The sequence below is a fragment of the Podarcis cretensis genome (genome assembly GCF_951804945.1).
Source record: "Podarcis cretensis genome assembly, chromosome: 11".
Lineage (NCBI taxonomy): Eukaryota > Metazoa > Chordata > Lepidosauria > Squamata > Lacertidae > Podarcis > Podarcis cretensis.
In genome coordinates, this window is record NC_137180.1 from 62,995,600 (window position 1) to 63,021,502 (window position 25,903).

Below are 25,903 nucleotides of genomic sequence, written 5' to 3' on the forward strand. Positions count from 1 at the left end.
GTATATAAATGAATCATGAGGAAGGGAGTAGTGTACTGTATAAGGAACAGTATATGCAAGTAATTGCATAAACAGGTGCTGTTTTGTTTTCCATGTAATCATTATCTGCATATGCTGTTCCTTACTGTCATCCACATATACTTTATTCTTTCCCAAGATTCATGTATATATAATCTGCTGTTGATTTCTGTTTGGTACTAATATGCTCACATCTTTTTTGAACTAATTTGCATACATAGGCTGATGTATTTAAACTAAATCTTTCCAACTAGATTTCAGTCTCTGTTTGGTTGTCCCCCTCTGGCCATGGGAGCAGAGTAAGATCTTTCCTTTCAGCATCTAGAAGAGATGGTGTGCGGAGAACAACTTCTTGGAACGACTTTGGAGCAACGGGTTAAAATGAGATTGGGGGTCTGTTTGTAACTTTGGGGAGAGGGCTAGAAGTGAAAGAGTTCAAATGATAACTTAGGGATACAACTGTTTCAGGTCCTTTAGGGGTGCTGGAAAAATCATGGCGTGCTTTTAGGCACCACCATCTCATTTTCACAGGTTGGCAGCCAGCCTTTAGGTGCTCCTCCTAGAGCTAGAGAAATGGCTTGAAGCTGTCATTTAGCAACATTTGATCTCTAGCTGCTCATATTTACATGTTTATTTACTTGCACTTAACCTTCTCTTCCATCATGGAGCCCAAGGTAGCGTACATGCACCTGTGGTTCTCAGGCAGTCTCCCACCCAGCACTAACCAGACCAAGACCTGCTCAGCTTCCCAAAGGTGGTGGCATCATGTTCCTTCTGGCCCTACCCTGGGAGTAGATCAAACTCCGAATAATTTCATTGTACGCACTGACTTCCTGACAAATTAGATGCGGGCTTTTGAGTTTCATTTGCCTGCCTAGCCAACTCCCAATTGACCCTTCCTTACTCAGAGGTATAAGAGAAGGTGAGGCAGAGGATGTTGGCCTACTTTGACCTGCTTTTATATTCTGTTTTTACTTAAAAAAAATATTGTCATGGATAATTTTAACAAGATAACACAGCTGACAGCAAGTCCAACGTGCTCTCTATTTCCATTATATATATACTTTATTTACATTATATTTGCTCATTTATGATCCGGCAAACCTTCACTGAAGATGAACCAAGAAACTATTAATGGATTGAATTTACTATTGGATTACAATTGTAAATGGAATGCAACAGGGACTTTACAAGAACTGTAGAATCTACCTATGGAGTTCTTCAAACGAAAGACTGTGTAAAATACTGTGAGGTTTTGTGGCACTGTCTCCTATGGAGAGCATTAATTTGGATTCATAATTGCTTTGGTGAGACATCAGCTTGTTAAAAATGAAGGGAAGATTAAAGAACAAAGAGCTGAATGTCAGCCCTGATGCCAGTATACTTTTGGCTCAGATAAACAAGATGGCGATGACTCTGAAGCAGTTTGGAAAAACAGCTCTTCAAGGGAGACAGCCCGCAAGGAGGACAATGGATTATAACAAGAAAGGGAGTACAAAGGAAAAATAATTTACAGAAACCTACAGGTGTTAAATCCCTCTTGCAAGTTAATGGAGAAGGATTTTTTGAATACGAGTGAAGTCATTACACCAGTGGCTGCAAAAACAGAAGAAAGGATCAAGATCGGAATTGGTGTATTTGGATTATATATGAGATTCTGTGCAGGATTTAGGAATAACGATCTCCAGATTGTGATTATGATTATTTGACAGCTAGAAGGGGTACAGCAGGAGAAAAACATCATCTCCATGGAAAACAGGGTGGGAAGTTGACAAAAATTAAGAGAAAAGACAACATTGTGTTTTGGCTATACAGTGGATGCTCAGGTTGTGAATGTGATCTGTGTGGGATGCACATTTGCAACCTGCAGCGTTTGCAACCCACAGCTGCGCGGGTTGCGATTCGGCGATTCGGCACTTCTGCGCATGCGCAAAGCATGATTTAGCACTTCTGTGCATGCGCAACCGCCAAAACCCGGAAGTAACCCGTTCCGGTACTTCCGAGTTTCGGCGGTCCGTAACCTGAAAAAACGCAACCTGAAGCGGCTGTAACCCGAGGTATGACTGTATATGTTTAAAATATTGAAACAATAAAATAAAATTTAAAAAATAGTTATAACCGCTCAAGCTTCTGGGTAGGTAACCTCAATGGCTTGTAAAAAGAACCCAGCTTTGGCAGAGGCCACTGTGACTTCAGCGCCAGCCCGTAATAGACCTTATGACAGATGGAACCTGGGCTCTGTTCCGGCACCTCGGACGTCGAAGAGGTCAGCTCAAGCCCTGCTGTTTCAGAGGACTGGCAACTGGACGGTGTCTCTTCTCCCTAGTGAACTTTGAAGCACGAGAAGTCATTTTCTCCCCCCCCCCAGGTGAACGTAACCAGAAAAGCTGGCCAGAGTGATTTGTTGGAGGGAGGAAATGCATCGCAGGTGGGGCTGGAGTAGATGGCCTTTGGGTCCGTTCCAGCCCCACGGGAGTCGAAGCGGTGCTGGGACTCATGGAGCTGGAAGCTGAGAGGGAAGGAGCAAGGAAGAGACATCTGGGTTGACCTGGTGCGGCAGCATCATGATAAAGAGGAATGGATTTAGACGGGGGAGATTCAAATCCATCTCTGGCCGAAATGCTCACCTTGTGTGTCACCTGGGTAAGTTACTCATTCTCTGCCCAACCTCCCTCCTAGGGAGAAGAGCTCAGGGTAGCTCAGATGAGGCCTCGGCCGACGGAAGGATGTAGGGAGGGCTGGCAGGGACAGATAGGAGTTGTTATCTGTGGGGTAGCGTCAGAGGAAAGTTCTTCTCCTTCGCTCAAAGAATCAGGGAATTGTGAGTTGGGAGGGACCTTGAGGGTCATCTAGTCCAACCCCGGCAATGCAGGAATCTCAGCTAAAGCATCCATGACAAATGGCCATCCTGTCATGCTCCAGTTCATGGGCGATCGAAGTCCCGGCTGGGGACGTCAGGACCGGGGGCAAGATGGTGGGGTGGGAGCAGGAACATGAGTCCAGAAGCCAAGAGTCCGAGGGTCAGAAAGCAAGGAGTCATGAAGTCAGGGGTCCAAGGAGCAAGGAGTCACAAAGTCAGGGGTCCAAGGAGCAAGGAGTCAAAACACAGCAAGGCAGGGAACGTGTTGCTGTGGCAAAGAGCTGAAGGGAAATGCTGACCTTATATCCCTTCCCAGCTCTTGCCACCAGGTGCTGTGAGTTACCAATTGGCCTCACCTGTGAGGCCACACCTTGCGTCTTCAGCAGAAACTGAGGAAGGCCCCAGTCCTGCAAAGTCCTACTGGTCACAGGGCCTGGCTCCTGCATGCACACTAAATATGGTCTTTCCAAAAGCTGTGAGATTAGATAAAGGGAAACCCAGGGATGCCCTTATCGTGTGTGTGTGTGTGTGTGTGTGTGTGTGTATTTCTGGGTCTGGACTTTTGCTCCCTACTGCCATTAGCTAGCATTGTTACTTTGCTCTGTGCATAGTAAACATATTTTTTTTCAGCCAGAAAGCAGCATGCAGCTTTTGAAGTGTTTATGTCCATCGTAAATCAGTGATAAAACTTTGAGCAGGGTGGGTGCGGAGGGAATTAAGATGGATACTATTTAATAAGGAGCAAGAACAATCCAGAACTCCAGAAGTAGCAATGCAAATACTATGCAAAGAAGGAACAAATCTTCTGCAACTGAATGCCCATGATAGACAAGGTGGTCTTTATCAGGTAATACAGCGCTTCAGAGAAAGTGCTTGCTGTTTGCTATGGCACTGCCCCCTAGTGGACTTCCGTAAATTTTCGTGCTATGTTTTTAACCTGGAATTGCTGGCTGCAGAAGTGATAGAACTTTATTCCTTACACAGACAAGTTCCTGCAAATATACACATTCACTAGACACAGAAATGGGGAGGAATTCACATTTAAAGGAGAACCTGCCCCACCCACAGTCTTGGAAACAAAATGCAAAGCAGAGCACAGCCGTCCTTCAAAATTCACACTTCTTAGAATTTCATATTTCCAGCCAATTAATTCCTACAAAAATGCACTGGCCAGGGTGAAGTGTGCACAGAAATGCATATATTAGTGGAACTAACATACACAAATTTGTTGTTGTTGCAAAACTGTGTGTATTAGGAGAAAAATCACACTACAATGCTGATGAATTTTCACGAGGACTTAAAAAGAAAACATGACGTATCAGAAACTGATGGATTCTAAGTATAGAAATAGAGATTCCAGCTAAACATTAGGAAGGATTTTCTGACAGTAAAAGATGTTTCACCGTAGAACGAACCCCCTCCGAAGGCGGTGGTCTCTCCTTGGTTGGAAGTTTTTAAACTGAGGCTGGATAGCTATTTGTCAGGGAATCTTCAGCTGCAATTCCTGATTTGCAGGGGGTGGACTAGATGACACTCAGGGACCCCGACCATGCCACTTCAAGCCCTGGAGAGCAGCAGCCAGTCAGTCAGTGTAGAGGTGGTGTGGCATAGTGGTGAGAGCAGTGTTTCTCAACCCTGGGTCCAGACAACAGCTGGGGACCCAAGTTTAAGACACACTGGATTAGAATGTGGGTCTGGGGCCTGGGAGGCTGGGGCTCAAATTCCCTTTGGGCCATGAAGGTCACGGGGGGGGGGGGTCACGGTGCTCTTCAACTGCTTAGTGTACTTCCTTTTTTCCTTTTCTTTGGGCATCTTGGGTCTCATCTTGGATCCTATGCATGCGGGCTTCCCTTAAGGCGGGTCTGTTTTTCTTCCAAGCGCAGCTGATGTCGTCAGGCAGAGATGATAAATTGCTTCTGTGGTTCACAGGGGAACGACGATACATAGCTCAGTCGGCAGTATCTGGGACTCTTTTTTTAAAAAAATAACTTTTTATTCAAAATTAAAACAAAACATATTATCCAGAAACATATCATCCTTATTCCCCCCCCCCATTTTTCCTCCCTCCCCCCACAGAATCCACCCACCCCCACCCCCCGACTTTCCTCAGTTCCAGTCTTTGGTTTCTCTGAGAATGCTGTTTTCTGCGTGTTACACAGTTGTATAAATCCTCAAACTATTTAGCTGATAATTATCAGTAAAAAGTTTGTGAATGTTTATTCAAAACCAGCCAAGGAGTACAGTTCGCTTTGTTGTGTCTTCAAATACTTTGTAAAGGGTTCCCATTCATGCTTAAAGTCACAGTTATCCTTGTCCCGTAGCTTGTATGTCAGTTTTGCCAGTTCTGCATAGTCCATCAATTTTTCTTGCCATTATTCTTTAGTTGGGGTTTCTTCAGTCTTCCGTCCTTGTGCTATTAAAACTCTTGCAGCCGTTGTTGCATACATGAAGACGTTTTTCAGCTTTTTTGGCAGATCTTTCCCTACAATCCCTAATAAAAATGCTTCAGGTTTTTAAACAAATGTTAAATGGAACATTTTCTTCAATTCGTTGTATATCATTTCCCAAAATTTTTAATTACCTTACAATCCCACCACATATGATAAAATGTCCCCTCCTTTTCCTTACACTTCCAACATATATTTGAACTAGTTTTGTACATTTTCCCTAACTGCACTGCTGTTGTGTACTATCTGTACATCATCTTCATGTAATTCTCCTTCAATAGGGACCAATCTGTAAATTTTAAGTCAGTTTTCCATAATTTTTCCCAATCTTCCATCATAATGTTGTGACCTACATCTTGTGCCCATTTAATCATAACTGATTTTACCTCTTCATCTTTCGTCTCCCATTCTAATAGTATGCTGTATGCAGCCTTCAGTAGTTTCACTTTCCCTTCAATCACTTCCGGTTGAAACCTAGGTCTTGTATAACTAAATCCTTTCTTGCAGCAGAGCCCGAGACTCTTAATCTCAGGCCCGTGGGTTTGAGCCCCACGTCCAGCAAAACATTTCTGCACTGGATGACCCTCATGGTTCCTTCCAATGCTACAGTTTTATGCAAGAAGGGAGGAAGGAAGGAAGGAAGGAAGGAAGGAAGGGCGGAGAGAGCAGATTGCAGATCAGGCTGCTGCTTAATTGCCTTGTTACCCTTTAACCAGGCATCAGTCAGGGCTGGGGAGGAGAGGACAGTGACTCTGTGCCACCAGGAGTTATGACATCTGCCTTCCCAACAGAGACTGAATCTCCTGCCTGTCGGAGACCAAGATGCTGAAGAAAGTCATCGGCTGGCTGACGATCCGAAATGAAACCATCCGACAGGGACTGGCAGAGGCTCTGTCCACCTTCATCCTGATGGTGAGCAAGACAGGGGTGGAGGGTGCTGGGGTCATTCGAGGAGGGGGTGGCAAAGGCTGGGGCACGCACTCCCCCTTCTTGTTCCTGAAAAAGTGATGCGTGTGGATGAGGAAGGAGACAGGAAGGGGACCCAGTCTGTATCAGAAGCAGAATTCTTCAAGTTTGCAAAACATTAGCGAAAATGTGCACATATCTAAATTTTGAGATATGATTCTCCAGTCTGTCATTGTGTGTGCAAAAATGCATCTGTTAGGTCTGATCCTGCCTCGGGGCTCTTCTGAACACTGCAGTGTTGTGTGTGCCAAATATATCTTTAAAGCACATTCAAAGAACATTCCCCTCCGCTCAAAGAATTCTGGATACAGTGGTACCTTGGGTTAAGAACTTAATTCGTTCTGGAGGTCCGTTTTTAACCTGAAACTGTTCTTAACCTGAAGCACAACTTTAGCTAATCGGGCCTCCTGATGCTGCCACGCCGCTGGAGCACGATTTCTGCTCTCATCCTGAAGCAAAGTTCTTAACCTGAGGTACAATTTCTGGGTTATTGGAGTCTGTAACCTGAAGCATCTGTAACCCGAGGTACCGCTGTACTGTAGTTTGTTAAAGGTTGCTGGGAACTGTCACTTTGAGAGGGGCAAACTACAGGGCCCAGAATTCTTTGAGGGAAAGGATAGGCTTCAAAGGTGCTTTAAAGGCATACAGAGTCGGCAACGGTCATCTCCACCCCTTGTTCTGGACACGAAGGATCAATGTCTCCCACACACAGGCTGTGACCCACCGACCTGAGCACTGCTAATTAACCATGTTTAGTGATCCATCTGAAGATCAGCAAACCTTTCATATGCTAAACAGTATATTTGGAATAGCAAACAACAACCCGACTCAAAGATGATATTATGGGAGAAAACAGGGGAGGACATTTCATACTGAACTTCTATTTGCATTAGGTATCTGGTTGTATTAATTGGTTATGGATTGGAACTCATTGTCTCATGATTTGGAGGAAGCATCTGATAAAAGCACCGTTACGCCCAACTTAATGGGGAACATTTCTTCAAGAACAGCTCATACAATGCTATATTTATTTTTTAAACCATCTAAGCGGCTAAAATATAGTATTATTATTGCAAGGGCTGTTTAATCAATTATCATCGCTATTAAATTCAGTATTAGACACTTTGGGATTAGACAGGGATAGTGACATTAGAATCTGGAAGAAAAATACAGTGGTACCTCTGGATGTGAACGGGATCTGTTCCGGAGCCCCGTTTGCATCCTGAAGCGATTCGCCGCTTCTGCGCATGCGCATTACGTAATTTTGAGCGTCTGCGCATGCGCGAGCGGTGAAACCTGGAAGTAACGCGCTCCGTTACTTCCGGGTCACCATGGAGCACAACTCGAAAATGCTTAACCTGAAGCTACTTCAACCCGAGGTATGACTGTAATATGCTTTTGACCTGGAAGACCAGGATTCACATCCGCACTCAGCCACGAACCTCATTGGGTGACGTCTCAGCCTTACGGGAGTGTTGTGGGGATGAGGAGGAGAACCATGTACACGGCCTTGAGCTCCTTGGAAGAAAGGGTGGTCTGTAAATGTCATACATTGATGTCAGCCTGGACAGCTCAGTGGGTTAGAGCTCTTCTTTGGCGATCCCTCCTAGCTGAGTAAGATTCTCTTCCATGAACACGGTTTTAACAGTGAGTTCCTAAGTGACTGTGGAGTCCAATTTTGGATCCACACGTCCTTCCACAGTGGGGACATAGGTTTCCGGGCAGGAGTTGATCCTGGTGAGAGTTTGCCAAGCATGTCTTCCTCTTAGCACGTTTCTCCCTTTTGTCCTGAGTTCGAGAGTCTTCAAAGCCCAGGACACCTTTGGTAAAGGCTGTTCTCCAACTGGAGCGCAGGCCAGTCTTTCCCAGTTATCAGTGCTTATACTACATTTTTAAAGATTTGCTTTGAAAGTGTCTTTAAACCTCTTCTGTTGACCACCAGTATTTCACTTTCCTTTCTTTTCTTTTTTTAAAATATTTTTTATTAACCGACCAATCAAATCAAATCAAATCACATCACATCACATACATTCCGAATTATAAAGCCGAATTTTAAATTTTGTTGAGGGGACCCATATTTCAAGTTCCGAAGAGGGATTCTGATCATCTTCTTGCTACAGTGTTAATGTCCGAATCAGTCCAAACAAAGTTCATAATTCTATCTTGCTGTTTCCGCATCTCATCTTGTTCATATATTTTCTCTTTTTTCTTTATGATCTCTTCTGATAATCTCCTTAAGCCGATAAACACCAATAATAATCCTGTGTGAATTTTCCGTTCATCCAATCCTCAAATCGAGATGGTTTCCATATATCATCGCATTCATAAATAACATCGCTCTTTCCATCATTAATCACAGAACTGTCATTCTTAAGTCCCTCTGAGAAGTTTCACCCACAATATAAAAACAGCTCTTTTTCTCTATTTCTCCTCCCAGACTTAAGTCCTCCAACAGAACTTCCCAATATGGCGACGGTATTTTTAACTGCGTCATTCCAAAGCCCTTATACATTCCACGCTCTTCTTAAAGCATGCTTTGGTTAGAAAGTTTATCTCCACACAGACATAAATCCACAGCTTAAGTCCTTCAAACGACATTTCTGACTTGTGAGGGGGGGGGGATTCTTGTTTAATCACATAGAGGAAAGAAAGGAAAGTTTTTTCTCCTCCCCCATCCAATCCTTTTGCCATACCGAGTCTTGGTGTGTCTTCATCTGGTTAATTCTTGTTCTTCCGACTCGTCTCGTTTATCATAAATCTCTTCTGTTAGCAGTCTTTACTCCCCCTCCTTCCTTGAAATATGTGCATTCGCTTCATCCTAATCGTTTCTTTTGAAGTTCTTGCAGCTAGAGGCGCGGATCAGAGGCAGCGTCCAGGAGCGCCGATATCCACAGAAGGGCATTCTGCCTAGTGACCCCATCCCCTCAAATTCAGGGGTGGTATAGGGCACAGCAGGCAAGGGCAGCCCCCCCCCCACAATCCTGGGGGGGTAGGGAGGCTATTACTCCCATCACAGCCTCCAAATTACCTCGTGTGGGTCGGAGAGATGTTATTGTCAGCCATCTTCTGATGCGCCGCTAGTGGCCCCCTTCAGTTTCCTTTCTTACATTGTGAATAGAGTAGTTGCTTTAGAAGACAATAATCAGGCATCAGTACAACTTGACCAGTCAAATGAAGCTGAAGCTGAAAATAATAATAATAATAATAATAATAATAATAATAATAATAATAATAATTTATTTATACCCCGCCCATCTGGCTGGGTTTCCCCAGCCCCTCTGGGCGGCTTCCAACTGAATATTAAAAACAATACAGCATCAGACATTAAAAACTTCTCTAAAGAGGGCTGCCTTCAGTTGTCTTTTAAAAGTAAAATAGTTGTTTATTGCCTTGACATCTGCTGGGAGGGTGTTCCACGGGGCAGGCACCACCACCGAGAAGGCCCTCTGCCTGGTTCCCTGTAACCTTACTACTCGCAATGAGGGAACCGCCAGAAGGCCCTCGGCGCTGCATCTCAGTGTCTGGGCTGAACGATGAGGGTGGAGACGCTCCTTCAGGTATACAGGACCGAGGCCATTTAGGGCTTTAAAGGTCAGCACCAACACTTTGAATTGTGCTCACTTCAACACCAGTGATCTTTGCACGGGTGATGTTGTCCTGCTACCATGACGATGGATACCTTGACACATACGGGTCTCTCTTCTTCCCCCTTCCCCCACAGGTTCTTGGACAGGGCTCTATTGCCCAGGTGGTAATAGGAAAGAATAGCTTTGGGGAATTTCTGAGCATCAATCTGGGATTTGGATTCGGTGTCATGCTAGGAATTCACGTAGCTGGTGGAATCTCAGGTGAGTCTGGTAGATAATGTGCCTGGAATATCTCCCTTTTAATATCAACTGTGCAGTTTCAATCCGTTTAGATCTGGACGTAAATTGGTTTAATCCCCCCTCCCTTGCTGGTTTCTAAAAGTTTGATTTCTATATTATCTTAGTGCTTCTCTTTCTTTCCTTTCGCTGTTCCAGAGAGGTTCTGTGTTTCATAACATTTTCTGCCGGGATGGTTTTACTGCAGGCTTCCCCAACCTGGTGCCCTCCAGAGGTAGATAGAGAAAAGTTTTGGGGTTTTTTGTTTTTTATTCAAAATTATAACAAGACATATTTATCCAAAAACATATTATCCTTGCCCCCCCCCATTTTTCCTCCCTCCCCCCTCCCACACAAAACCTCCCCACCCCACCCCACCCCGACTTCCCTCAGTTCCAGTTTTTTGTTTCTCTGGGACTGCTGTTTTCTGCATGTTACAAAGTTGTATAGATCCTCAAACTATTAACTGATTATTATCAATAAAAAGTTTGTGAATGTTTATTCAAAACCTGCCAAGGAGTCCAGTTTGCTTTGTTGCATCTTCAGATACTTTGTAAAGGGTTCCCATTCATCCTTAAAGTCACAGTTATCCTTGTCCCATAGCTTATATGTCAGTTTTACCAGTTCTGCATAGTCCATCAATTTTTCTTGCCATGATTCTTTAGTTGGGGTTTCTTCAGTCTTCCATCCTTGTGCTACCAGAACTCTCGCGACCATTGTCGCATACATGAAGATGTTTTTCAACTTTTTGGGCAGGTCTTTCCCTACAATCCCCAACAAAAATGCCTCAGGTTGTAGCACCCTGCTTGTGGTTAACGCTTAGCTGGAATGAAATATTCAACGCAGCAATAGAGAAATTAAAATAATAATTTATTTGTCAGACAAATAAATATGAGGCACAGTGGTATATGGTTACCAAGCTCTGGCCTGGCCTCCTGCCATTCTGGCCAGCACTTATATTTCCTTAATCCAGCCCCCTTGCTCCTCCTGTGGCTGCCTCTGTCCAATTAGCCTGGTTGAAATTCCTATTGGCTGTTTGCTAGAACCAATCACAAAAGATACACCCATTTCCTTCTGTCCTTTTATGGGAAACAAAAAGCTATATATTCTTCTATCTATAAATGACAAATAAGTAGTAATATATCTTACATGTGTCTTAACAAGGAACCTTAATTACCAGCTCACCTCTTGCCCTCCTTGCCCTATTGCCCTCCAAAACAAATGGTTTAATCTCAAATTTTTATCTTAAACAGATGTCAAGGATCATCATTGAAAGATCTCCTTCCTTTGGAGGTCTCTAAACAAAAGCTTGACAAATACTCTAATGATGTTTCCTGCTTGGCAAGGGGGGCTGGTGGCTGATGGCCCCTGTGATCTCTTCCAACTATATGAAATAAGAATCTAGCATAAGGATTTAACATTTCTTAGCTTCTAATTCCTTTGCATAATTACATTTAAGCCAATATATATTTAATACATAACACAGATAACCTTTTAAAAGGAAAAGAAATCTTAAAAGGATCTCAGTTTAAGAAAGAAACAACTTTAGAAAAAGACTTCCCAAAATACTCTCTTCTCCAGCCAAGCCAGTTGCCTTTTTCACTGCTCTTGACCTTTCAACCTTAGGAAAATATGGCTCAAGTTTAATGGGAGGCACATGGTTTTATTTTACTATTTACCCACTCTTAATTATGTTTATCTCTTTTTTTATCTTCTGTAATATGTAGGGTCAGTGTAACCTTGGCTGTCAGCCTGTAATTCCCTTTTTACGACTTTGAGAATTGTTTTCTGCTATAAATCAGGGGGCCCCCTTGTCTAGGAGTAAAAACATTGCCAAGGTTCTTAGGCAGCTGCTCTTCTGCCTGGCATGAACATTTGAAAATCTTTAAGCTCATTTTAAGATACAGGCCCTGATCAAGCCTTAATAAAAATACAGGCTTATGATTAGATGCCTCAAGGTTTTTAAACAAATGTTAAATGGAACATTTTCTTCAATTCGTTGTATATCATTTCCCAATTTTTTTTAATTACCTTACAATCCCACCACATATGATAAAATGTCCCCTCCTTTTCCTTACACTTCCAACAAATATTTGAACTAGTTTTGTACATTTTCCCTAACTGCACTGCTGTTGTGCACTATCTGTACATCATCTTCATGTAATTCTCCTTCAATAGGGAACAATCTGTAAATTTTAAGTCAGTTTTCCATAATTTTTACCAATCTTCCATCATAATGTTGTGACCTACATCTTGTGCCCATTTAATCATAACTGATTTTACCTCTTCATCTTTCGTCTCCCATTCTAATAGTATGCTGTATGCAGCCTTCAGTAGTTTCACTTTCCCTTCAATCACTTCTGGTTGAAACCTAGGTCTTGTATAACTAAATCCTTTCTTGCAGCAGAGCCCGAGACTCTTAATCTCAGGCCCGTGGGTTTGAGCCCCACGTGCAGCAAAACATTTCTGCACTGGATGACCCTCATGGTTCCTTCCAATGCTACAGTTTTATGCAAGAAGGGAGGAAGGAAGGGCGGAGAGAGCAGATTGCAGATCAGGCTGCTGCTTAATTGCCTTGTTACCCTTTAACCAGGCATCAGTCAGGGCTGGGGAGGAGAGGACAGTGACTCGTTTCAGAGTGTGCCACCAGGAGTTATGACACCAGGAGATATGAAAACTTCGAGAAAAGTTTTTATCCCTCTTTCATGGCACTAGAACTCATGGACATTCAAGGAAGCTTGTTTGGGACAGATAAAGGAAAGTGTGGAACTCTCCCGCAGGAGGCAGTGACGGCCACCAACATAGATGGCTCCAAGAGAGCATTAGACAAGTTCATGAGGACAAGAGGGCAATCGATGGCTATGTTGCAGGAATGTATGTATAGGCTGGGGGGGTTGCCCCTTCAGCAGATCTCATGCAGGTGCAGCCCACTACCAAAACCAGCACAATCACTTTTGTGATTTGTCCCCACAAAACACTTCATCACAGTTTCTTCCTATCTATTCAAAGGGCCTTTGCTGCACGCTACCAAAGGTAACAATTCCCTGATAAATGTATCTATGTACTGGCTCACAGGGAAAACTTCAGAAATTCATATAGACAGGTGAGCTCAGCTACTCAGCAGCCCCTCTGCCTGAGTGATAATCCCTGGCATCCTGATACCTGAGTGCCAGACAGGTAGCCATTCCAGAAATAAGAAACCCAGATGAAGACAAAAGGGTGGGATTAACTTGGCTGGGAAACAGGGAAATGTACCGTATTTTTTGCTCTATAAGACTCACTTTTCCCCTCCTAAAAAGTAAGGGGAAATGTGTGTGCGTCTTATGGAGCGAATGCAGGCTGCGCAGCTATCCCAGAAGCCAGAACAGCAAGAGGGATTGCTGCTTTCGCTGCGCAGTGATCCCTCTTGCTGTTCTGGCTTCTGGGATTCCGAATATTTTTTTTCTTGTTTTCCTCCTCCAAAAACTAGGTGCGTCTTATGGTCTGGTGCGTCTTATAGAGCGAAAAATACGGTGAATATCTCTTTTGTTACATGATGGGTGTTTGGTGGAGGGCAAGGGGAACCATGGGGCAGGGTCCAGGATGCTCAGATTACTGCCACCAGACCTCCCCTTTCATGATGTAACCGTGATGTATGAGTGATGTAGTTTGGGGGGGGGTGTAACATGGGGATTAGCAGCTAATAAAAGTTTGGGTTCTCTTTTGTTTGGGGCTTCCATCTTGTTCCACCTGGTGGCAGGTGGGAGTCCTGTCGCGACAGTCTTCAATAAAGACCAAGCCTACTGGCTGTTGTTTTGCTCTGGTATTCCTGGCTGGTGTCCTTGTTTTTTGTCCAAAAGAGCCCTCAGATTTCTCCATTAACAGCTACTAGTCATGATGGTTTATGTGCTGCCTCTACAGCTGGAGGAAGCAATGCTTCTGAACAGCAGTTGCTGGAAACCGCAAGGAGACTGTGCCCTTGCACTCGGGTCCTCCTGATTTTGGGCTTCCCACAGAGGCACCTGATTGGTCACTGTGAAAGAGGGTGCTGGACTAGACAGGCAAGGGATCCAGTCATCCAGCAGGGTTCTTCTTACATTCTTAGTCATTTATACAGCTGTAGACCCAAAGCACTGGAGGGCATGAGCACTGGTGCCAACTCTAGGGGGCCTTGGGTGTCAGGGCACTCACAGTTTTTGCATGTGGGTGCTCTGTGAGGCTCCGACACAACCTCCAAGGCCCTATGAAGTCTTGGAAGTGACTTCCAGTAGAAACCGGATGTAGACGACGTCGTGATGTCATGTTACATCGCGGTTGCCATTGGGCACCCATAATCTGAGCACAAGCTTGAGGAAAGCTGTTTTCATCTTTGTGTTACATCCCTGTTTTATACTGATTTCTGTAAAGAATAAGGAGAACTTCCACACACCGGAGGTCTAGAAACGTACAGATTCAGCCTTGATGCAACATTGAGGCCATCTCTACACTCACAGAACCACGGTTCTCAGGATTAAGAAGCAGATCCCAACATCCACTCCATGATGCGTAGAACAACTTCCTTAATCTGGGGACCACCTTGATGAGAGTTGCCTCCAGCAGCTGAGGGTGCAGAATGGAAGTGTGGAACTGGCTTGTTTTCCTTTTTTTCATTGTTTTATTTTTTATTGAAAATGTTCAGCATACAATACTATAAAAAACAAACTAATCTAAATGAAAAGGAAAACAGCCAAAAAAGAGAAAGCTCTCCTTTTGATTTCCCTTCACTTAGCATTTCCCTATGTAGTGTTTTTAGCAAACGCTCTCAGAATTGGTCTTTGTTGTGTATTTGTTTTTGCAAAGATAGCCCTTCTAAGAATTAGCAAGATGGAGGGGTGGCTTGTAAATGCTATTATTGCTACTACTATTATCAGCATTTCCTCTCGCATTCCTGCCATTTCTTTTGCCCCTGAAAGGTGCTCACATGAACGCAGCAATTACGTTTGCAAACTGTGTCGTGGGGAATCTGCCCTGGTACAAGCTTCCGGCGTATGTGATTGGCCAGTTTGTGGGATCCTTCTTGGCTTCTGCTACAACGTTTTCACTGTATTATGGTATGTTACTTCCTTTGACCCCCAACCCCTCACAAAGCCACTAAAATAGCTGGGGAGAAAGAAGAACTACCTGATTTTTTAGTTGTTTCAGTGACACACGAACACCCTTATCTCTCATACACACACACACACACACACACACACACACACACACACTGTGGGTCTGTGCAAGGGCAGAGTGGTTGGATCAAAAAGTCCACTTGTAGCCTCTCCAACTTGTGCTTTTGCTGTTGAACGGTGTAATCTTGGTTGCTTCCCTTTCAGAGGCCCTGATCGATTATACCGGGGGGACCTTGACGGTTGAAGGACCCACTGGCACGGCAAACATCTTTGCCACCTATCCGTCTCCGTACATGTCGACTTTGGGCGGATTTATAAATGAGGTTGGTGCACCAGGATTGACTTTATTTATTTAGTTCATTGAAGTTATATACTTTTAAAAAAAACCCCAGAGTGGTTTGCTAAAAGAATAAAAGAGTAGGATTATCAGGGATTATCAGTTAAAACACAACTATTTCATAGGGAGTCATTCTGTGGCTTTTAGATAATAGACACGGACAGCTTTGACCATTGTCCTCATACGGGACTCCTCCTTAAGAGACAAATGTACCCAATCAGTCTTCAGAATGCAGGGGGTTAAGACAGGGTTGGCCCAGCCATGAGGCAAGGTGAGGTGATCTCCTCAGGTGGCAGGATCCACTGGGGCAGCAGATCCTGATGTCAATCTTTCTTCCTGCCTTCGTCCTTCACCACTTCTTCCCTGGCAGGGAAGGGGGACACCATTTTGGTGTCTGCCTCAGGTGGGTTAAGAGATAAACAAGCAAGGGAAAGGGGTTGTAATGACTGTTCCCCATTGGTCCCCACACTGGACTTTCCCCCACCTTGTTTTGGAGTGGCCTCTTCTGCCCCTGGGCTGCCATCTTTTATTACATCCTTCCTTCCTTCCTTCCTTCCTTCCTTCCTTCCTTCCTTCCTTCCTTCCTGGCCTCATCCCCGCAGTTCATCGCTACAGCTGTGCTATTGATTGGAATCCTCGCCATCAACGACCTGAAGAATGCGGGTGCTCTTCCAGGCACCCATGCCTTGAGTGTTGGGCTGCTGGTTGCGGTCATCGGCATGTCCCTGGGGATGAACACCGGCTACGCCATTAACCCTTCCAGAGACTTGCCACCAAGGATCTTCACAGCCGTTGCTGGATGGGGGCTGGAGGTCTTCAAGTGAGTTCCTTTTCTCTACCATAGAATCATAGGCATGGAAAGCGACCCTGAGCATGATCTAATCCATCCCCTGCAATGTAGGAATCTTAACTAAAGCATCCAGGACAGGTGGCCAGCCAACCTCTGCTTGGAAACCTCCAAGGAAGGAGAGTCTACCACCTTACGAGGGAGTTTGTTCTACTACTGAACAGCTCTTACTGTCAGAAAGTTCTTCCTAAGTTTTCATTGGAATCTCCTTTCTTGTAACTTGGAGCCACTGGTTCATGTCCTACGCTCCAGAGCAGGAGAAACCAAGATAGGTCCATCTTGCCTGTGACAGCCCTTTAGATATTTGAAGATGGCTATTATATCTCCTCCCAGTCTCTTTTCCCAGGTTAAACCCAGTTCCTTCAACCATTCCTCACAAGGCTTGGTTCCCAGACCCTTGATGATCTTCTGCACACGTTCCAGCTTGTCAATATCCTCCTTAAATTGTGGTGCCCAGAACTGGACAAAGTACTCCAGGTGTGGCCTGACCAAGGCAGAATAGAGTGGTACTATTCCTGTGATCGGGACACTATACTTCTGTTGATGCAGCCTAGAATATCATTAGCCTTCATTGCTGCTGCATCACCATTGACTCAGGTTAAGCTTGTGGTCTACTAAGACCCCCTAGATCTTGTTCACATGTGCTACTCGCAAGGCAGGTGTCTCCTAGGTGAATATTGCAGATCCCCACCTTTTCTGCCTCCCTTATTTGAATGGATTGATTAAATTTGATTACTGAACCTTTTTCTTATTATTCCTGGTTTGCTCTGCCCGTTAGGTGCAGGGTGGGCAACAACCACTTATTTAAATATAGATCAATTGAACCGGGAAAGGGGTGGGTGGAGTTTGGGAATCCAAAGGGTATATAAATATAATTTGTTTTGTTTTCATTTTCTTTTGTTATTTGTACGAAAATTGGGAAAGTCGTGGAAGGGAATTTTGGTCGACTTTAGGGGAAATGTTTAAGAATGAGTATTGATGTATAAGTATTGATGTTTAAGTTTGGATAAGTTACAACTGGTCTTTAGAACGATCTAAATTAAATGAAAATAAGGTTTTGTAAAAATAAATTGAGGAAATGGATGAAAGAGAAAAAACAAAATAATAACATGTTAAAATAAAGTATTCAAGTTAAAATTGAGAAATAAGTAATAAGGATTTGCTGAGCTAATAATTTGAATTGGAATACAAGAAGGGGAGGTGTGAGGAGGTCTGAGAAGCAAGTTAAAAGAAAATAAGCAATTGAAATTTTATGTGTCTTTTTTTTAATTGTTTTTAAATTTTGTATTCTTGTATTTTTGTCTTTTTGTCTTTTTTCCTTTTTTGTCTATCTTTGTTTTTGTGTTGCTATTGAAAATGCTAATAAATATTCATTATAAAAAATAAAATAAATATAGATCAATTGAAACAAATTGGTTGATAGCTCTTGTGGATGCGAAGGTAGGTCTGAACCTCCTCGCCCAACGTTAGGTGAAATTTGAGAAGTTAGGTCGTGCATTGAGCTATCACATTTGTTAAGGACTGGAGTAAGAGTACAAAAGGTGCTTTTGATGTGCACCCTACCTCCTCTCCATGGAATTCAAGGGGGTGTACCTAGGACTTCCCCCTTTTAAAAGTACAAAATGAAAGTATAAAAGAACTGCGGGTGGAAACTGGTCTCCTGAACTTGATGCAATGCTTGGAAGCACGATGGGCCAAGAAATTGAATCTGAATCCTGCTTTGTGTAATTGGGGGTGCAGAGTGGGAGACTGCCAGATCTGGATGAGGTTGCACTCCCCTCTGAAGGAGCAACGTGGGGGTACAGCTGGATTCAACACTGTCAGCGGAGGCTCAGGTGGTCTTGATGGCAAGGAGCACTCTCCTGTCCCCCTAGCTCAGCTGGAACCCCTTTGGAACAGCTATGCCTTGGCCATTGCGCTCCATGCTCTGGTAACTTCCAGACTGGATTGCTGCAACACGCTTTACTTGGGGCTGCCCTTGGAGACAGCTCAGCCATGTATGATGGGAGTTGCACTCCAACAACCTCTGGAGGGGCTACTCTTGTGTTAAAGGATGGCTGATTTGTGATGGATGTAACTGAGGGGCAGTACAGGCAACGGGTGGTCCAGTTCAGGGATGGGGAAGATACGGACAGAAACCATTTTGTGTGGGTCCGATAGATGCATGATCACGCCCACACACACACTGCTCCCGACTTGGAAGTGGCCCCAAATTGGGGCAGGACGGGCTTATGAGTGCTCCACCGACACCCATGGGGGTCAGGAAGGGAACATCTGCTCAAAATGGTTGTCACCTGTAGTCACCATCCAGCAACAAGAGGGACACAGCTTGCCCATCCCTGGACCAGATTCTTTTGAATACTGCCACCAGGTCTACAGAGAACCATGTGGGCCCCAGTGGTGCTGTCAAAGAAGCAGCTGAGCTCAATTTCTGCTCTTGGCTTCTCCTAGAACCGTATAAAACCAGCTTTTCTCTCTCTTCCCCCCAGCGCATCAAATAATTGGTGGTGGGTCCCAGTGGTCGCACCGATGTTGGGAAGCCTCCTTGGAATTTTCATCTACAACATCTTCATTGACTTTCACAATCGCCCTCGGCTGGATGGGAGCAGGAAGCCAGACTGCGAGGGCGACGAGAGCGTCGAGCAGCGACTGTGAAATCTGGACTCCCGTCAACCGGAAGCTGAATTTGGGACTTGGGACAGATCCATAGCAGAAAGCTGTCTGCTGTGGCCACAGTGCCCAAGAGCGTGCAAGCAGATATCAATCTATGTTCTTAGCTAATAAACAGAGGGCACTTTTTTAGGGGGGAAATAAGGGAAGGCTGGAAGGTGTAAGTTCCTGCCTGCCCTGTGCTCTTCTCACTCAGCTGCTGCCAGTGAGCTGCATGTCAGGGCTCATGTAAGAGCCTTGCAAAAATCCCTTTAGGCGGGGATGCTCAAGGGGTGTGCTGTGAGACGCTGCCCTTGAAAAATACACCATCATTTCAGTACTTTCAGTTATTATAGACTGGTTGACCCAACTTTTTTCTTGTAGACAGAAGTAGCCTGAACCACCCTCCGCTGGTGCACTCAATTAGACAGGTGCAATTTGTGAACTATGTGCATCAATTGTGGAAAGATGCAGGAGAATTTCTAGGCTTCGCTATGACGTACAATCAGGAGTAAGACGCCTGGTTGCATCTGCCTGTTCTCCGGCTTAAGGAGAAGCACTGCTGTAAGACACAGAAACACCCTCTTCCTGTTTAGCTCTTCAAACAAATTCAAATTCTTCAAAACCTGGGAGGTTACAAGCTCTCCTTCCTTAGAGGTTGGGTGGCCCTGTGTCATGGTGCTCCAGAGAAGCTGCTGCTCCAGAGAAGCGGACACGGAGCAATGGCTCCAAACTACAAGAAAGAAGATTCCACCTAAACATCAGGAAGAACTTCCTGACAGTAAGAGCTGTTCGACAGTGGAATTTGCTGCCAAGGAGTGTGGTGGAGTCTCCTTCTTTGGAGGTCTTTAAGCAGAGGCTTGACAACCATATGTCAGGAGTGCTCTGATGGTGTTTTCTGCTTGGCAGGGGGTTGAACTCGATGGCCCTTGTGGTCTCTTCCAACTCTATGATTCTATGATTCTATGGATGCTTTAGTTGAGATTCATGCATTGTAGGGGATTGGACTAGATGACCCTTGGCTCCCTTCCAACTCTACAATTCTGATTGTACGGAAATCTCATCCCAAGGCAGAGTTTGGTAACTCAGCACCTCCCAGGTGTTGCTGGATGCCGTCTGTGCAAGTCTACATGGCCAAAGGTCAGGGGATCATGGGAGCTGTACCCACAGTCCTGACTGGTGACATGGCCACTAGATCCCCAGCAGAGATCCTTCCCAGACCCTTTTCCCTTTAACTAGAGATGTTCGCAAACGAACTAGGGCCACCTGCATGCAATGGCTGCCCCCTTCCCTTGATGGTTCCAGCGGCAAACATCAAACCGCCAAACTCTCTTATCTGCAATTGCTCAAATTGCAGATTGCGTTTCTTTCATCCGACGCCGTGTCAAGGATGATTGGGACACAATTCACGTGTGGTTTGGTTTATGACTTGAAAAGTGATCGGCTCTCAGCCTGGTGCACTTCTAGCTATTTTGGACTACAACTCCCATCAGTGCCATAGAAAGGTTGCTCAAAGGATGCTTCCCAGGGGAGGGTTGCTTTCCCCCCACCCTTTGTGCACTTTAGCTCCTCAATCTAGACAGGAAAGAGGATTCCCAGTAGGAATCCCCCATAGCCAGCCATTGCATTATGAACCCTAGACCGGCTTAGTATACCTGAAGGAGCGTCTCCACCCCCATCACTCAGCCCGGACACTGAGGTCCTCCTCTTGAAGGTCTCTGGCAGTTCCCTCACTGCAAGAAGTGAGGTTACAGGGAACCAGGCAGAGGGCCTTCTCGGTAGTGGCACCCGCCCTGTGGAATGGCCTCCCAGCAGATGTCAAGGAGATAAAGAACTACATAACTTTTAGAAGACATGTGAAGGCAGCCCTGTATCAGGAAGCTTTTAATGTCTGATGTTTCATTATATTTTTATATGTGCTGTAAGCCTTTCAGAGTGGCTGGGGAAACCCAGCCGGAGGGGCAGAGTATAAATAATAATTATTAGCATTATTATTAGCAACGTTCACTCGAAGGAAGGACCATGTTGAACCTGAGCCCACTGGTCACGTTTGGCACAAAGGAAATTCAACCAGAGCCTAAAGCCTTTTAAATAAATACTTTTAGATAAATACATCTTGGTCCCATTCAGTGCTCCACCAACCACAAACTAGGAGGCCTTTTCTCGGGGGTGGGGCAGTGGACCGAAGCCACGGTGGGGTGGTGAAGGGTCAAAGGGCAAAGGGCAGTCAGGGCTGGGGTTCCCGTCTCCTTGAGGAGCTTCCGGCCTGCTGCGGATTCTTGGGGGCTGTCCCCGCCTGGCCCTTCTGGGAGGAGGGTGTCTGGGACGGCAGCTTCTTCTTCAACACCGGAGTTTTGCTTTTGCTGCGGAAGACCTTGTTTGGGTCCAGCTTGTTCACAAAGGAATCGGCCTCCTCAGAGAGCTGCTCCGTGTTGACGGTGATGGGCTTGTACATGTTGAACCATTGCTGGAAGAGGAGAAGGGAAAGTGAGGAGCAGCAAACGGCAATCACTGCAGGGTAGGCGTGCGGTTCTGGCTGCCTCGTCTCGAGAAGGATGTTGGGAAAAGTTCATTAAAGGGCAACCAAAATTATCAAGGGGGTGGAACGAATCCCCTATTAAGGAAGGTGGCCAAGGTTAGGACTTTTTGGTCAGGAGAAAAGGCAAGTAAGAGGCAGCACGATAGAAGTTCACGAAGTTTGGCATGGCACAGAGGAAGTGAAGGGAGTCTCTCGTTGGGAGATGCAGGACAGGTAAAAGAAAGGTAAACCAGGGAACTCAGGATCCCAACGAGGCATGGCTCTTGGGTTCAAGGGCCATCCTGACGCAGAGGATGACTCTAACCTCCGAGCCCTGCCTGTCAAGGCAAATTGCCTGTCTGATAACGCTGCTATCAAAATTGGCAGTAAATATAATGCTGCACACAGCAGAGGAGGATATATTGAGAGAAATATTGAGCTGTGACCTTGGGAGTAAAAACTTTGTTTTGAGAATGCCTGAAAAAGCTAAGCAACCTTGGTGGTGGGTGGGAAGCAGAAAAACAGGAAGAGAAAAACAGACCCTAAACCAGATTTGGCAGACTTTGTAATGGAGCAATTTGCTCAACAGAGGAAGGATTTTGGATTACAGATGTAGGAACTATTTCAGAAAATGAGTACTAAGATAGAGGATAGAGCAGCTCAGCTGTCACAGCAGATAGAAAGAATGGATGTAAAGGTTAAAGAACTCGAGGAGAAATTGGCTGAATTTGAGAAAACCTCTGAAAAAATCGAGCAAGTGAAACAAGAAGTAGTGTGTAAAGAGGCTGTGGGTGGGGTTGTGGGTAGACTGGATCTATTAAAAGATGCTTTTCTTATGACACAAATGAGACAAAAAAAGAATACGGTGAGAATATGCAATTTACCAGAGCAAGAGGAAAACCAGAGACTAGAGAAGCATTTAGCAAAAATCTTAGACGAATGGTTAGGAGAAAGAGAGGAGTGGGTGGAGGAGGCTATACAGACCTGTTACCGGGTCAGAAATAGGAGAAAAAGAGTGGCTACTTCTTGAGAACACAGACATTTTGGATCTGGAAGGGTATGATAATAGTTTTGGTTGGCATGCATACTTATGGTACGACAAGGCAAAGGTGTATAAAGGCTTTAAAAACCATATTGTAAGGAAAGCATTGTACAATGTTTGGATTCGATACAAAGATTTGTTGGAAAGTAAAACCCCCAGGTGGGTGTCACCAATGGAAGCTAGGGAAGTAAAAAAGCTTAATATGGACTCTAAATGACCAAAATACTGTGAAATTTTAGAATATGATGGTGAAAGGGTTAAACTTCAGAGTTACGAGAAATTAAAGCCCAAAGTTCGAGACTGGTTGCACTATCATCAGATAAATGAGACATTTAAACAGGACAGGAAAATAGGATTCCAGAAAGAGAGGTCAAAACTAGAAACAGAATTGTTAGAACCCAATACTAAGAACTTATCAAGAATGTATAACTTGCTGTTGAAATGGAATACACAGGACGAAACGGTGAAATCAGCTATGATTAAATGGGCACAAGACATCGGTCATGATATTATGTTTGCTGACTGGGAACAGTTATGGACTACCGGTATTAAATTTACTGCATGTAATGCTTTAAAAGAAAACATTATGAAAATGATCTATCGGTGGTACATGACCCCAGTCAAGCTTGCAAAAATTTATCATTTGCCAAATAATAAATGTTGGAAATGTAATGAGACTGAAGGTACTTTTTACCACCTTTGGTGGACCTGCCCGAAGATTAAAGCTTTCTGGGAAATGATCTATAATGAAATTAAGAAGGTCCTTAAGTGGACTTTTCCTAAGAAACCAGAGGCTTTTCTCTTGGGCATGGTTGGCCAATTGGTGTTAAAGAAGGATAGGATTTTCTTTATGTATGCCACCACAGCAGCAAGAATTCTACTGGCGAAGTATTGGAAGATGCAAGAACTACCTACTCTGGAAGAATGGCAAACAAAGGTGATGGACTTTATGGGACTGGCTGAGATGACGGGCAGAATCCGTGACCAGGGGAAGGAGACAGTGGAAGAGGACTGGAAGAAATTTAAAATATACCTTAAAAACTGTTGCAAAATTGAGGAATGCTAAGATGTCAAGGGGTAAGAAATAGAGAATTACAGCTGTAACTAAAAAACTAAAGGAAATTTAATGAAAGGGAATCAGGATAAATTGACCAAAGGGTTGCTAAAGAATTACTAAACAAGGATGCAGGGATGGGGAGGTATGGGGAAGTCAAAGGAAAGAAGGGTATGAAAATATAATTTTGAAGTTATATTGGTTTAAATGTTTTGTATGTTTTTGTTCTGTGTTCTGATTTTTTGTTTTCTGTTTTGTTTTTATTATGTGTTTGAAAAATGAATAAAAACTATTTTAAAAAAAGAAAAGAAAAAGAGGAACACAGCAGCCTGGAGACTGCTTGGTTACTTTCATAACTAGAATAAAGGAAACAGTTCTCCAGAAGGGATTTGAAACCGGTCTAAGGATGGGTGATAATAGGGTTGAGATATTTAAATAAATTCCTTTTAAATTGAGAATTAGACAGAAATATAAGTTCCTGACAACCGCCCTAAAAAAAGCAGACATACAATGCAAATGGGAGTTTTCAGAGGGACTCTCATTTATATACAAAGGCAGAAGGTATAGACTTACAACAGAAATGCAGGCACACAATTTTTTTGAAAAGCAAGGCAGGGACTTAGAAAGACAAGAAACAGATATGGGAATACCCCTCTGGAAAAGCAAAGGCAGGCAATGGAACGGCTTGCACAAGAAGAAGAAAAGGGTGCAGCAGGAGGTAGACCTATCTTGAGAGAAGTTGATAAAGGCAAACCTGAATTGGAATGTGAATGGATTGAACAATAAAACAAAGAGAAACAGGGAGGAACATATAATTCTCAAACAAAATCTAAATATAATTTGCCTACAAGAGACACATAAAGCAAAAAAAAGAAAGGTAAACCAGGTAAAAGAAAGGTAAGCCAGGATCCCAAAGAGGTGTGGCTCTCTGGTCCAAAGGCCGTCCTAACGCAGAGGAGGACTCTAGTCTCTGAGCCCTGCCTGTCAAGGCAAATTGCCCATCTAATAACTATCAAAAGTGGTGATAAAAATAATGCTGCACATGGCAGAGAAGGAAGGTGAGCGCCTGGCTCCTGGCTTGTTATCTGCCGGCCGTGGGACCGGAGGCCTCAGACAGGAATGCAGCTAGATGGGCTCAGGGACAGAAGGGGGTCTGTTTGGGATGGAGCAGATCCCCAATTTAATCCCTGGATGATCTGCTAAAATATTATTACCCTTTGCAAGGCTTTCTTGGCACAGAGCTGCAGGAGAGAGATCACACCACAGCATGGTAATCCTAAAACCATGTTGCATGGTGTATTTGAGGGAAGAGTCGTGCTTTGGTGTCAGAGTGTGTGTGTGTTGGATGCAGAGTTCAATCCCTGGGGTCTTCAAGAGGGGCTGAGAGAGTCAGTGTTCAGAGGCATATACACCTGTACCTGTGCCCAGCCAAGCTTGCTATAAGATTTCCACCAGGGCTCCACAGGGTCAGGGAAGCCACCTGGGAACAGTCCTATTGATGCCCCAGCTCATGACCATTGCACAACAAGACCAGGGTCTCAAGAACAACAGACATACCGGCCAGAAAATCCCTTCCGATTCTACAAGTCTCTGGGGCCTGGACCATCTCAATAGAGAGAAGTCTCTGCAGAGAGGAACAGCCACTTCCTGTCCAACTCTCACCAGGGAATGAAATGTCCATCCAGGACAAAGGGCTTATCTTAATCCACAAGCAGAGGCAGCCCAAGACATTTTGGCACCTGAGGCGGACCACAAGTTAGTGTCTCCCCACCAGGGAACAAGGCGGGAATGAAGATTTCCATTGGGAAGAAGTGGGGGAATCAAATCAACCTCATCTTTGGGTTGAAGTGGAACTCAAAGGCCAATGTTGTAGGGTCTGGAGAGTCAGTGTCTAAATGCCACTCTGGGAAAGTGGGAGTGATACAGAACAGAGCAAGGGAACAGAAGAACTTCAGCCGTGGGTCAAAAGGATTCATTCAGAGGCGAGAGCATTTATGTTGCATGCAAATCCCCACTGGTATCTCCAAGGAGGGCTGGGAGAGACCCCCACGATGCCACCTGAAGCCCTGGAGAGTAGCAGCCAATCAGTGTAGAGGTGGTGTGGCATAGTGGTAAGAGCAGTGTTTATCAAACTTCAGTCCAGACAACAGCTGGGGACCCAAGTTTGAGACAC

The 25,903-nt window shown here is 44.5% G+C and overlaps 2 protein-coding genes and 2 long non-coding RNA genes across 7 annotated transcripts in view; 2 read left to right on the forward strand and 2 right to left on the reverse strand.

Moving 5' to 3' along the window:
* TPGS2 (tubulin polyglutamylase complex subunit 2) overlaps positions 1–25,903 on the reverse strand; it is a 79,493-nt gene that overhangs the window by 46,785 nt on the left and 6,805 nt on the right. For 2 of the 3 annotated variants that reach the window (XM_079995086.1, XM_079995085.1), the window contains exon 7: positions 20,974–21,583. The exons of the other annotated variant lie outside the window; for it this stretch is intronic. In XM_079995086.1, coding sequence (XP_079851212.1) covers positions 21,344–21,583 — 240 coding nt within the window. In that variant the 3' untranslated portion in view covers positions 20,974–21,343. Of the gene's footprint in view, positions 1–20,973; positions 21,584–25,903 lie in introns of those variants that run through there. 3 annotated transcript variants of the gene reach the window in all.
* Positions 1,930–19,462, forward strand: LOC307226341 (aquaporin-7-like). Of its 2 annotated transcripts, XM_079995103.1 has the most exons (8): positions 1,930–2,386; positions 2,551–2,661; positions 6,117–6,237; positions 10,013–10,139; positions 15,086–15,223; positions 15,488–15,606; positions 16,223–16,440; positions 18,957–19,462. In XM_079995103.1, the coding sequence occupies exons 3-8, from the start codon at positions 6,148–6,150 to the stop codon at positions 19,120–19,122; spliced, it is 858 nt and encodes a 285-aa protein (XP_079851229.1). In that variant the 5' UTR covers positions 1,930–2,386; positions 2,551–2,661; positions 6,117–6,147; the 3' UTR covers positions 19,123–19,462. The 2 variants fall into 2 exon arrangements, with proteins under 2 accessions (XP_079851229.1, XP_079851230.1); XM_079995104.1 differs by lacking the exon at positions 15,086–15,223.
* LOC307226451 lies at positions 12,838–13,939 on the forward strand. The gene is made up of 2 exons (XR_013843435.1): positions 12,838–13,410; positions 13,729–13,939. It is a non-coding gene; the product is annotated as an uncharacterized lncRNA (long non-coding RNA).
* On the reverse strand, positions 22,187–24,778 carry LOC307226428. The gene is made up of 2 exons (XR_013843409.1): positions 24,054–24,778; positions 22,187–22,656 (listed from the first exon to the last, which is right to left on the reverse strand). It is a non-coding gene; the product is annotated as an uncharacterized lncRNA (long non-coding RNA).

Coding starts and splice junctions, on each gene's coding strand:
- LOC307226341 (XM_079995103.1), top strand. CDS start 6,148: ATGCTGAAGAAAGTCATCGGCTGGCTGACGATCCGAAATGAAACCATC. Junction 10,140..15,085: donor CGTAGCTGGTGGAATCTCAG/GTGAGTCTGGTA, acceptor TGCCCCTGAAAG/GTGCTCACATGAACGCAGCA. Junction 15,607..16,222: donor TGGGCGGATTTATAAATGAG/GTTGGTGCACCA, acceptor TCATCCCCGCAG/TTCATCGCTACAGCTGTGCT.